Raw genomic sequence first — 13,126 nt, 5'->3', positions numbered from 1 at the left:
CCCACTGCTCACATCTCGCCAGGTTGAGTACAACCCATCCACCACTACTCTCTGGGTGCGCCCCATCAGCCAATTTTTTACCCATCCAACTGTGCAGGCATCAATGCCACAGTCGCTTAATTTATTGAGTGTCAAAGGCCTTAAAGTCTAGAAAGACTATGTCCACAGCGACACCATCATCCAAGGATTTAGTTACTTGGTCGTAAAAGGCAATCAGGTTGGTCAGACAGGACCTGCCTTTGGTGAAGCCATGCTGATTTCCCCTGAGCATGATCTCCCCTGCAGGCCCCCCACAGATATGCTCCTTGATGATCCTCTCCAAGAGCTTCCTGAGCACCGAGGTGAGGCTTACAGGCCTATAATTACTTGGGTCCTCCTTCCTCCCCTTAAAAACTGGGACCATATTAGCCAGTTTCCAGCCCCCAGCACCTGGCCAGATGACCACAAATGCTCATACAGCCAGGCCAAAGGCTCCGCGAGGACCCCTGCCAGCTCCCTCAACACCCTTGGGTGGAGGGCATCTGGACCTGCAGATTTTAAAAATGTCTAGCCCTTCCAGAAGATCCCTAACTACATCTGTGCTGACTGAAGGCTTGATAGAGCTATCCCCAAGATTGTCCCTTCCTCTGGTAGGTGGGATATCCCAGTCCCTGTTCAGGGCTGTGCTCCCCACACATCCATGCTCCTAAGCCCCACATGTCTGCCATGAGGGTGTTCACCCTTGTAACCAGATGCTGCTCTCAGGACTGCCAGAGATCAAGGGCAAGCACCAGAGAGCAGTCTCACCAATGCAGTTTGGCTTCTAGAGCATGTCAACCCAAGTCAGGTGTAGTACTCTGCATCATCTTCCCCTTGACCAACTAGTACTGTGGGAGAAAGCAGCACTTAGAGAGCTTCATACTTCCTTTAAGCAGATGCCTCTAATCTTGCTCTAACAGGCTGTGGACATATAGCCATTTAGGTACTCTCATAATACAGATGTCCCACATGTGCTTCTCCCAGCAGTGTCCAAGGTGTTGGGGCTGACAGCTTGGAGAGAAACCCTGGGAATCTGGCTCTGAAATCTACTGAACAGGGAGCATTAGCCTGGCACAGGGACCTGCCCCTCCCTCACACCCAGCACTTAGGTTTTTGGAAGGAAGACCCTATGTTCTTTAGGAAAACACGTGTTAAGGTCCAGTCCTGCTTGTAGGCCCATCTGAGCAAAAGGAATACCAGTATTTTTCTCTTGCCAAAAGGGCAGGAACTAATCTGGAGTTTCTTTTCACCATGCAGGAGGTACCTGGCTGCTGAGCAGAGCTGAGGAGCAGGCTCCTGAGGAAGGGCCTGTAAACCTGGAGCCAACACAGACTTCCCTAGGGGGGTTGGGTGAGATGGACTCCCTGAGACCTGAGAGGGACCTGTGGCACAGGAGTCAGGGGAGGCCCCAAAAGCAGAAGAATGTAGCTGTGAACCAGGTACCATCACCAGTTGGTCGTGAGATGTATATGGAGAGTGGGGAGCAGTCACACCACTGCACCAAGTGTGGGAAGAGCTTCAGCCAGCCCTCCAACCTGGCCAGGCACCGGTGTGTGCACACAAGGGAGAATCCATGTCAGTACTCTGAGAATGGTAAGAGTTTCCACCACTTCTTCATTCTAGCCAAAAGCCAGCAAATCCACACAAGGGAGAAGTCACATCCATGCCCTTATTGTGGGAAGAGCTTTAGCCGGCGTTACCACCTGGCCCGGCACCAGCTAATCCACACAGGGGAGAAGCCATATCAGTGTTCTTTGTGTGGGAAGAGCTTCACCAGCTCCTCCCACCTGGCTGAGCACCAGCTCATGCACACAGGGCAGAAGCCACATCACTGCTCTGTGTGTGGGAAGAGCTTCATCCGTCGCTCTCGCTTGGTCGAGCACCAGCTCATCCACACAGGGGAGAGGCCTCATCAATGCTCTGAGTGTGGGAAGAGCTTCATCCGCTCCTCCCAACTGGCCAAGCACCAGCTCATCCACACAGGGGAGAAGCCGCATCAGTGCTCTGAGTGTGGAAAGAGCTTCAACCGCTCCTCCAACCTGGCACAGCACAAGCTTATCCACACAGGGGCAAAGCCACATCAGTGCTCTGTGTGTGGAAAGAGCTTCACCTGCTCCTCCTACCTGGTAAAGCACCAGCGCATCCACAGAGTGGAGAAGCCACACTAGTGCCCTGCATGTGGGGAAAAGATTCAGGCACTCCTTCAGCCTGGCCTACCACCAGCTCATCCACCAATGGAAGAACCCACATCAGTGTTCAGAATCTGGGAAGAGCTTCACTCAGTCCTCCAGCTGGGCCCAGCGCCGGTGCATCCACTGATGGGAGCATCCACAATTTTGATGGCAGTGAAGGGGGAGGGCTTGGGGATGTCTACCTGCTTTGTGTTGGCACCGGATTTATGACCCAGTTACTTTGTTCCAGACTGACCCAGACCCTTAGAACAACCACAGCCTCTCCATTCAATAATAGGCAAATGTTATTGATGCATAGTAATAGCATGCAGGGAAGGCAAACAATTCTATATCTACCAGTCCTAGGGCTATCATGGAGGGAAGGTATATCTTGCCAGTACATGAGCTTCACCCTGAGATTCTTTATTGAATGTCAGATGGGAGCAGCCTGGAGGTTGAGGGCTGAGGCCCACCCTCCCCCAGTGGGGTGGGTGAGATGGGTTGGTGGCCTCAGGTTCCCCTCTTGGGCACCATTTGCTGCTCTGAAACCCCTCCTTTTGTGTCCTGATGACTTTACATTCCTGAGCAGCATTGATTGGTTTCCCTGTGGTTGTCATACTGTCCACGTTCTGTCCTGTCAGCATATTCCTTTGTTTCAACAAACCCATCACAAGCACACATCTTAATTTGGTTATTTACCAGGGCTCTGCAGTTGGGCACTGTGACCTAATGCCACCTTATTTCATGTTGTGGAACAGTGTGGTACATGTCTTCAATTTCCCATCCTGTGTGTCTGCTGGCTTCAGACACAGTGGGCCTTGAAGGAAACTGTCACAAACAGACTTTTAGAAAACAGTTAACCCTTGCGATTGCCCTGGACCATTGTTCTAATGCAAATCTACTTCACCTGCAAGCCATTTCCCAAAACCTCTAAATACCATTTTCTAGCCATCACTCAGCATCCACCAGTGACTGCATTTAGGCAAGCAGCCTCATGCTGTTGGACTGTAGGAAGAGTTCACCCAGCCTTTGGCCCTTGTAGGGCACAGCAGAACTGAAAGGATCCAAGGACTGGCTCCCATGGTTTGATTGGGGGGGCAGGGGGGAGCAGGATGCTAAGAGGAAACACCTCAAAAAGAGACTAGCCCAGATGCTGGGGGAACCTGTGAAGAGATGATCTTTGTATCGGCCTTGGAGCCTGTGCATTCCCCATCGTTCCCTACAAGCAGTCAGTGCTCCCAGGGGGAGAAGACATACCTGCACAATAAGGTGCCCTCCCAAGACAGCTGGATCCACATGATACCTAGAGATTGTCATTCACCACCTTCTAGCTTTGTCCTCCCCCCTGGTCCCAGGGTTCTGGTATGTGAGGCTCTTGAGTTGCAAAAAAGAGGACATTTATGGCTGGGGAAGGATTCCCTGCCCTCCACCCTGACCTCATCTCTCCTCCCCACCACATAACTCCTCTCCCAGACCTGCACATGCCCATCAGGGTCTGCAAGGACCTGCTACTGCCCCTCTGCCTCCCCCAGCTCAGCTTGGCAGGTTTTGTTTCTCATTCATTCCAAATCTCTTTGCCACTGGGTACGTGCTGCTGCCTCTGTCCTCCTTCACTTCAGTGTATTCTTGATAATGCAGTCTGTGTTACTAAAGCTCCAGAACTGTGGTTGGTTTCTGTGTCATCTCCAAAGCTGTGCAATGGGACTAGACCAGGGCCCAGGACCCTTTCCAGGCAGATCTCTCTGACTTCCCAACCCCATCCCTTTCTAGAGCATTCACCATAATCTGGGGCTGGTTACTAACCCTCAGGAACAGGAGTTGGTCACACCTGAGGCATTACTCCCATGTCCTGCTGCGCAGGTGGGACCCTGCCCTTTTGAAGGAACATCTGGCCAGGGGGCAGAAGTCCCTTTTCTGGGTGAGATGGGGTAGCAGGGGTGAAGGAGGTACAGCCTGTGGCAGGTGCTGCTCCTGTGGAAGGGTGGGAAAAGTATCTTCTGGCATAGGCCACTGGGGGTGGGCGTGGGTGTTCCCCAGCAGCCAATTGCCAAACCCCAAATCACCAGTAGTGAAACCGGAAGTGCACTTCTGCTGGCACTTCTGGTTTCGTGCCTGGTGTTTCCAGGGGGTGCACGACCAATCTCAAGGGCTGCGTGTGCACCCCCTACATGTTGCCAGTGTGTGCTGGGTGAAATGCAGCCTTTTGTAATCTCCCATTTTGAATACAGGCAGTCCTCCGACTTACAACACAATTGGTTCCCGAAAAATGCATCGTAAGTCGAAATGTTGCAACTTGGAACCAGTTTTCTCATAAGAAGCAGTATTATAAATGAGGGATTGGTTCCTGAACCAAAGCCCAATACCCTATTTTCCCCCCAAATACCCCAGAATTTTGTACTGGATCAATTATAAATGAGTAATATAGCTACATTCATCTATTTGTATTGTAAATAGCAATCATATTGATTTGGAAGGACTTCTTTGAGGTGACTTTGCTGGACTTTTTGAAGGGCTCTTGGCTGGAGTCTTGACTGCAGGTTTGTCTGGTGTCTTGTCTGCTTTCTTAAAGTGTCCAAGGAGGTTTGGACAGATGTTCTCCAGGGAGATGGGTGACGCAGCAAAGTTGTTCGCTGCCATGGCTTGGTGTCAGATCAAGCGTTGTAAAGTTGAAACTGACGTCAGAAAGTTGAAATGGTGTCAATTTAGAAAAGTTGTAAGTGCAAAATGTAACTCAAAACCTTTTAAGTCAAGGACTGCCTGTACAGAAGCCTTCTTGCTAATTCCAAACCTGTTTGGTTCCATGGTTGTCTTGGGGACATGTCCTGCTGCAAAGACTCCCGCAACCTTCAGTGCACCAGCTCATGGCAGGGAGATGCTGCCCCCATCCCTGCTAACCCCAGGGAAGGAGACCTTTCTCCTTCTCAGCAGGCCCTGGGGTTTCCCATTGAGGCAAGAACCCAGGTCAGCCCCCAGTCCCGGCAGCAAGCAGGAGGCGCATGATCCACAAACCCCAGCCCCTGGTCCCGTGGGTGCAGAAGTCTTCACCACATCGATGGAACTTTTCTCTTCTTGCTGGTCTGTCCCTGCTGCTTATCTGCTCTGCGCTGTCCCTCACAGACCCCTTCCTGACCCCTCTGTCCTCTGGGTTTCCTTGCTCCTGCCTTTGCCAGTGTGAAGGGCCTCTTGGGGGAGAAGCAGGCACTGCTCATTGCTGGGGCCGTCCATGGTCTGTCCTTGCTTAGGGTGAACTGCCAAAGTTGGCAGGGCAGGTGGTGGTGGCCTGGGCTGCCAGGTGTGGCTGCAGCTGGGGAGCGCCCTGGAGCCTGCCCCTGGAGACTCAAGGAGCCCTCTCCTAGGAGGCCTCACGGGCACTGGCCCATGGTGCAGGCTCTGGCAGCCCACCCATGCTGGAACAGATGTGGGGGGCTGTGTTGGGCTCGGGGTCTGGTCCAGCTTCCACTGAAAGGGCACGGACCTGTGGGTAACCCTCAACCAATGATTGTGGTCCCTGACTCGGACCTACTGGGCTCACGTGGCCTTGGACCTTCACACAGCACTGGTGGCTGCACTCCAACATGCCCTCCACCACAGCCGTATATATGTGAACATTGGGCCAGGTGGCCCAGCCAAACTGCTGCTGGACCTCCACATCACCCTAGATTGCAAGAAGGTGCATGGTCTCGTGCTCCATCCACTTTGGCCCACAGGCCACTGTCTTCGTTATCAGGGAGGCACATGGCAGCTGCTGCCAGGGGCCTTGGAGGAGTCAGGCTGGGGCTCTAGGTGCTGGCATCACCTGGCACATGCCCTCCAGGGTGAGGCACGGCATCCAGGAGGCAGACTGTGCCCATGCGGCGTCCTGGCAGGCAGAGCCTGGATCTGCAGGGCTGCAGCACCTGGCACGTGCCTGCAGGGATGGGCATGGAGCCCATGGGGCAGGCAGCTCCTGGAATGGGCTCTGGGGGAAGAGCTAGGGTCTGTGGTGCTGTGGCATCTGGCACGTGCCCAGACTGGTGGGGCACTGTCCAGGGGGCAGACAAAAGCTGGCATAGGCCATGGGTCTGGAGGCCAGCTTGGACAGCCAGTGAGCTGTCTCTGCCACCCACGTGGCTCTGCACCAGGAAGGAAGCTGGACCTCTTCTGGTGCTGCTGCCCTGGGGGCAGTTTGCACCCTACATCAGTGTCTACACATGTGCTACTGCACATTTGTTAATGTGCCATGTTTCTAGTACTTGTATGTATTGGTACAGAAACATGTTTCTTTTGGCCCAGGAGCAAGAGCTGTACCATGCCATCTACACGGGCACGAGCACGGGTCAGCTGCAGGTGTGGAGGAGGCCCTCTAAGCAGCATCAGCTCTGGGAAGGGTTTTGCCCCAGTACGGCCTGGTCCCAGGGGCCTGTGGCTGGGGTGAATGTCCCTGTCCTGTCACTCATCCCCACGCAAACTCCTGCCAACCCCCTGCCTACTCCTGAGGCTGCCCCCACAGCGCCTGGGCTGGGGCAGACACTGCTGGGTCCAGCTGTACTCTGCTGTAGGCATTTCTGAGCTCTGCTTTGTTGCTGTCCCTCCCCCTGCCCTGGAGCCTCCCCTGCAAGTCTCCCTGTGACCCAGCTCCCCCATGGGCTGGGCCGAGGGCTCCTGTCCTGGGGGGCTGCAGTCGGGTCTATTTTTTGTGTAGCTGCTGGAACTGCAAGCAGGGGGTCATGGACCAATGCCCACCAAGAAGTATAAGCCGCCCTTATTAAGGGAGGCCCCTATGGGCACATCTATTGCGCCCATGGGGCAAATAAAAAAGAAAACAGGGCTATAGGCAGTGGGGGGCAGAAGCTGTAGGGCTGGGGCCCAAGCAAGCCAAAGGAGCTGGAGGCTGTGGAGCAGGGCTCCAGGCTGACCGCCTGCCAAGCAGGGCCTGGGCTGCAGCCAGGCTGGAGGGGAGGGTCAGGGGAAGGCCAGACTCAGGAGCTGCTACCTGCCAGGCTGGGGTGCAGTCTGGGGCTGGAGGCAGATGCAGGTGAGAGTGAGGACGTCCGGCATCACCTGGGGGGTCTTGCTGTAGGATGAAGGCAGGTTAGGAGCCAGGAGGGAGCTGTGAGGAGTGAGTGGGCATGGGCATGGGTAGGGGTCTGCCTGTGGGTGAGGCGGGCAGCTGGTCCAGGGGTTTGTCAGCTGGCAGGGGCAGGGCAAAGCTGTACCAGACTGCAGGGTTTGCACACCAGGACCGGCAGCTGCTGCTGTCGGCTTGGTTTTGTGACCCGCAGTGCGGCCCCCAGTCGTTCTGGGGCTGAGTCCGGGAAAAGCAGCTGCCAGCCAGTGCAGGGGAGCAGCTGGTGGGTCAGAGGGGAGTTGGGATTGAGCTGCAGCCATATGTGGGGCAGTGTGGCGGAGGGGCTGTAGGGCCGGGCAGGGGGCCTGAGGGCAGTGATTTATGTACAGGTGGGGGATGGGAGCTCTGGGGGCTGTGGAGGAGATGGGCTGGAGCGGCCATATGGGGCTGAACCAAAGCAGGGTCCCATTAGGACATGGCAATGGCCTGGGGGCTGCACATAAAGCTGGGGAGTGTGAGCAGGCTGCGGGGGAGGAGGTGGAGAAGCCCGAGGGGGCCTATGCACTGGGGGACCCAGGGACCCTCCTCACGGCAGTGTGGATGCCCATGGGGATGTTGGGGAGCCAGCCCCCTCGCCACAGGCTGTGTCAGGGCAGGGCAGGGCAGGGCAGGGCAGGCCGCGGGGCTGGGAAGGCGGGTTGTGATCCGCAGTGAGAGCGCGCTGCGTGGGGTGAGGTCTCTGGCCGAGACGATGAATGCAGACCTGGGCTGGCACCAGCTCTGGGTGCTCCTTTCCAGCCCTAGTGCTGGCCCCAGCGAGCACCTCCCTGCCATGGCTGGGCCAGGGGACAGCCTCCGCTCCCCAGTGACATGACACCAGGGCTTCAGGGACTTGCGCTACCAGGAGGCCAAGGGGCCATGAGAGGTTTGCATCACCCCTCTGTTATGCCTAGTGGCAGACCAAGTGTGGGCCAGTGCAGGTGTTGGGGGGATTGGTTTCCCAGTCAGTTTTGGCTGGTTTATGTGCCTCTGTCCTGCTGCAGAGCACCCTGAGCCAGAGGACGCTTGGGATTTGTTGGCAGGTGAAAGCTCCTTGGGCCTGTGGCCTGGATAAGACCCTTTCCTTAGGGGCGGGGAAGGAGGGGTACTTCTGCCTTTCCGGTAATGAGAGGTAGTGTTCATCAGTGCAAACATCTCTTTTGCCAGAGCAGTGTGATGGGGATCGGCGCTCCCGCAGACTGGCTTTTCTTGCTCTCCTGGTGCCTCCCTGGAAGCCCTTCTCGTGGCCCGAAGCAGGCTGCCCTCGTGTTGCCCCTCTGCCTCTCCTTAAACAGGGAGTCCTGGCTCAGGCCCATTGCCCACCGTGTGTCTCCCTCAGGGAGTGATGTCCACGAAGGATCTGGCATGGAGCAGAGATCCCCACTGGGGAATGACAGTCCCCGGGGTCAACTCCAACTTCATGGCCAGAGCTGTGGGACTGCGATGCTTCCTCCTCTCGTCACCAGTGCGCCCTGAGCCAGAGGACGCTTGGGACTCATTGGCAGGTGAAAGCTCCTTGGGCCTGTGCCCTGGATAAGACCCTTTCCTAGGGGCGGGGAAGGGGGGATAGTTCTGCCCTTTTCCATAATAAGAGGTGCAGCGAGCCAGAGCAGAGCTGGGCAGAAGCCTCCTGGGGAAGGTCCTGCCCACCTGGAGCAGCAGAGGACATTTCCAGGAAGAGTGAGGGAGAAGGGATCCTTGACTCCTGAGCTGTGCTGAGTGCAGAAGGGGCAGGGCAGGCCTCCAAAGCAGAGGGAGAGCAGGAAGGTGAGCAAGGGACCAGTTGGGTATGGGAGTGTCGCCAGGGCAGAGCTGCTGCTCCTGCTTCTCTCCTCCCCAGCCCTGTGCAGTCTGGGGCTGGTCACATCCCTGAGGCTGCCCACCAGGCCTTTCCCGCTTATTTGCCAGGAAGGGCAGACCAGGAGTGGGATTCCTGAGGCTTCTGAGCATCCAAACCAAACCCAAGTCACTAGCAAGCTCCCAAGTCTCCTGTGTAGCAAGGGTGGAGGGGGAGGATATGCCTCTTGGCCCCATTGTCAGTTCTCTGCACTCCAGGGTGGGGGGTTGTCCCTCTCAACACCTCCAATGCATCTTTTGTGCTCCCCCAGTTACCAGTATGGGGAGTGCAAACCAACCTAGGCATAGAGGTGTTGCTTTCGGGGCAGGCATTGATGCCTATTGAGATCCTGGTTCAAATTTGCAGGGGCAGTCCAGCACCAGTGGCTGTAGTTGGGGATGGTCCTGTTCGGAGGAGGGGGTTGGACTAGGTGACCCTCTAGCCCTCCTTGTCCATGACTCTGATTGTAAGAGCTTGTGGGACTGCCTGGGACAGGCCGGGGCACTGCTGAGCACAGGGACACCCCCACGTTTCTGCTGAGAGCAGTCAGAGCAGCTCAGATGTCTGACTTCAGCCCAGCCCCAGCAGAAACTCTTTCGGTCAGGCTTTGCTGCCCACAATTCCCAGATGTAGGCAACTGGTAGGGGGGGCATGGGGGCGCATGTGCCCCCCTGACAGGGCTGTCCCCCACCACCGCTGGCAGCTTCTGTGGGTGCTCAGCAGCCCCATTCCCACCTCTGCCAACCCCGTCCCCACTGCCACTGCTGCCCCCTTGCCAGCTTCTCTGGGTGCTCACCAGCCCCATCCCCACCACCACTGGCAGCTTCCGCAGGTGCTTGCCAGCCCCATCCCCACCACCTCCAGCCCTGTCCCCACTGTCTCTGCTGCCGCCAGCTTCTGCGGGTGCTCGCCAGTCCCATCCCCAGTGCCAGTGGCTTCTGCGGGTGCCCGCCCCAGATTCAGGAGGTACCAGTCACCCATGCTCCCCCTACCCCTCCCTCCACCCTAAGCACCAATTTAATAGCAGAAAGAGAAATTAGGTCACGTTTCAGGCTACCAAATGTTGGGAGGGCGGGGTTCAGGCAGGACAGACAGTGTGTGAAGTTTGCTTGCAGGTTTAAAGAGTGCATGGTTCAGAAGAAACAAATATCTTTTCTGCAGGGCATTGGCTTTGCTTTTTAAATCATGCTGGGATATTTGTGGTTGAGGCTGGGCGGGGGCAGGGGACTTCAGGGGAGGAATGAGGAGCACCAGCAGGGCTGGGGGGGCTGTGGCTTCAGAGTGAGGGGCAAGAGCATAGGCAGGGGCAGGGCACTGGTATGTCAGGGCTGCTCAGGGCCACAAAGTGCAGGGGAGATAGTTGTAGCTGGACCCATGTCCCTCTGAGCAAAGGGGGCGGGGGGAGCTCTGATTTTCCATGATAAAAACACCACAATCAAACACCAAAATATAGGTATTTAGAGTGTATTTTATAGTAATGATTGAGGCAGTGGTAGGCTTCCAAACTGCTTTAAAATTGTATATATAACAATAACACATTGTGTTCAAATGACACCTATATATACAGTGGCATTTCATTTTAACTGTAGGAAAACATGAATGTTGGGGTTATTAGAGGATTTAGGGATTTTTATCAAAGAATTTGGGTTTTTTTTTAACAAGTAAAAACCAGAGTCCCTACTCATCACCCACCAGTGGCTCCACTTGGGCAGTGGCCTCACCCGTAAGCTCAGTGTGGGAAGAAATGTACCCCCTGCCCCCCCGGCCAGTCCCTTACAAGCCAGTGCAGGACCTGCTAGGCCTGGCTTACACCAGGAAGCCCACCTTTCCTCCCCCCACATAACCGCTCTCCTGCAGGGGCTCACACCGCAGGATGTTTGCAAGCCTCTGCTTTGCCCTGATCCCAGTCCTCAAGGTTTTGCTTTTCAGCCTCTCACAGCTCTGCCAAGGCCCCCTGCTCCCTCTTGTAATGGGGCCTAGGACTGAGCATGGGATCCCTGCAGCAAATCTCCACCTCCTCCCCTGGGCTGTGAACTGAAAGGTGGGACATGCTCACCTGCCCTCCTGCCCCCTGGCTTCTGTCGGTGCCACAGCTGCAGCCAAGCCAAGTGGGGCAGGGGTGGATGCAGGCTGCCCGTTGGCAGCTCGGGGCTCCCCGCTCTGCAGCAGGGCAGGCAGGGTTCGCCTTGACATGGCAGCACAGGACTCCTGAGGAAAAGGCAGCAAGCAGGGAGCCCCAAGCCCGCAGTGGGCAGCCCACATCCACCTCCACCTTCACTCCTCACACAAATTTGGAGGGGCATGTGCCCCCCACACTGCTTGGGGGTGGGGGTGAAGTGGCAGCAAGCCTCCCCCCCATGTCATGAGCCCCCTGGATGAGCTTCCCTGGCTCCGTCCTGCTCCACATCCTTGCCCCATGTACTATCCTGGCTGGGCAGCAGCCCCAGCCCCTGCCCCTCTCCCTCCCTCACCATGGGGGCCTTGATCTGCACCCTTTCCACTCCCTCCCTCCCTCTCATAAACTTATCTACAGGGAGCTACTCTCCACCCTGCCCGCTTTATTTCCCAGGCATGTGTATGTGTGTGGGTGCCCACACCACTGACAGCACCACTACCAGTCTGCAAGGGGAAACCCGCTGCTACCTCAGCAGGATGCTATGAATCTGGGACAAATGTTGTCCTGGAGTCATGCAGCCTGGGACTGGGACTTGTGGTTCCCATTCCAGGACTGTCCTGCCCAATTAGGGTCACCTTAGCTACCACCTGTCCTGCCAACTCTGGCAGCGCACCCCAAGCAAGGAGGACAGGCCAGGCATGGCCTCAGCAGCGAGCAGCTCCAGTTCCTGCCCAGAGGCAGCCACTGCCGGGGCGGCCAGCTGCCATGACTCTATGCCCCAGGATGCCACAGGACCACCTCACCACAGACAGGGAGCAAGTCTGCTCACCAGAAGTGCTTGCCATACCCATCTGGTAAGCCACACAAAGGGAGGAGGCCAGTGTGTGTGTGGGGGGGGACACGCGGGGTACCACCCATTCTTGTGCCAGCTCACCCACGCATCCCAAGGCTGCATACCTGGACCCAGGGCCCCACATGGGGGAATGGAGGGCCCTCTCCTTCCCTGCTGTCCGCTCCCCTCCCATCTCCCTGCCCAGGCTGGCCAAGCGCCCCACAACCCACTGGAGTTTGCCCCCCAACACACAGGGAGGTGGGAGGCAGTTAAGGACTACTGAGCGGCCAGCAGCCTCCCAGCTAGGCAGCCAGGGGCCTGTCACATGCAGAGAAATTCCTCGATGGCAGTGACGATCTCCTCGATCTCCTCGGCTTGGGGAGTTAGACACTCCTGGAGTAAGCAGATACCTCTCCAGACGGCAGTGCACAATGGAGGGAAGCATGGGCTTGCCTGGGGCACCGCCAGAACTCAGGGCCCCACACCAGGTTCTCAGCTGTGCACCAGGCACCATGGCAGTGAACGGCAGCAGGGTGTAGTGGGTGGGGAACCCCTCGTTCATTCAAGCAGCTTGTCACGGTGCGCCCAGGTGATTCTGCCCAGGGGCATGCTTGGGGCACAGGCCACACCTGGCGGGGGCCCTGGCTTGGGCCACCGCTTCAGAGAGGGGCGCTGCGGGGAGCGGGGAAGGGGGCATCACCAGCTTCACCTCTGAGCGGGGCAGGAGCTTCTCATCCCCCTTACCCTGGTGCCACGGGCTCAGTGGCACAGGAGCAAAGCGCGTGGTTTGTAAAGAGAAGTTGCGGGGAAGCTGTTCCAGAGCTGCCGTGGCAGCTGATGGCAGGAGCCAGCCCTGGTGCGGCCTGGGTAGGGGATGGGGAAGGCAGGATGCCTGCAGCAAGTGGCTTGCCTGCTCCCACTGTGGGAGCGGGGACAGAGGGCTCAGCCGGTGGCCACCTGTAGCAGGGACTACCTGACCAACTTCAGACCAACCTGATTGCCTTTTACAATCAGGTCACAAAAGCATTGGATGCAGGGGTTGCCGTGGTTGGAGTCTTTCTGGACT

The 13,126-nt window shown here is 56.9% G+C and overlaps 1 protein-coding gene across 1 annotated transcript in view; it reads left to right on the top strand.

Moving 5' to 3' along the window:
* The window catches only part of LOC102381513 (zinc finger protein 271-like), a 105,408-nt gene that overhangs the window by 10,122 nt on the left and 82,160 nt on the right, over positions 1 to 13,126 (top strand). Inside the window, 1 exon segment of the mRNA XM_025192720.1 lies at positions 1,276 to 2,166. Coding sequence (XP_025048505.1) covers positions 1,276 to 2,166 — 891 coding nt within the window.

Source organism: Alligator sinensis, unplaced genomic scaffold, assembly GCF_000455745.1.
Source record: "Alligator sinensis unplaced genomic scaffold, ASM45574v1 scaffold1411_1, whole genome shotgun sequence".
Classification (NCBI taxonomy): domain Eukaryota; kingdom Metazoa; phylum Chordata; order Crocodylia; family Alligatoridae; genus Alligator; species Alligator sinensis.
Note: the sequence above shows the minus strand (reverse complement) of the source record. Positions and strands in the feature narration are given on the sequence as shown.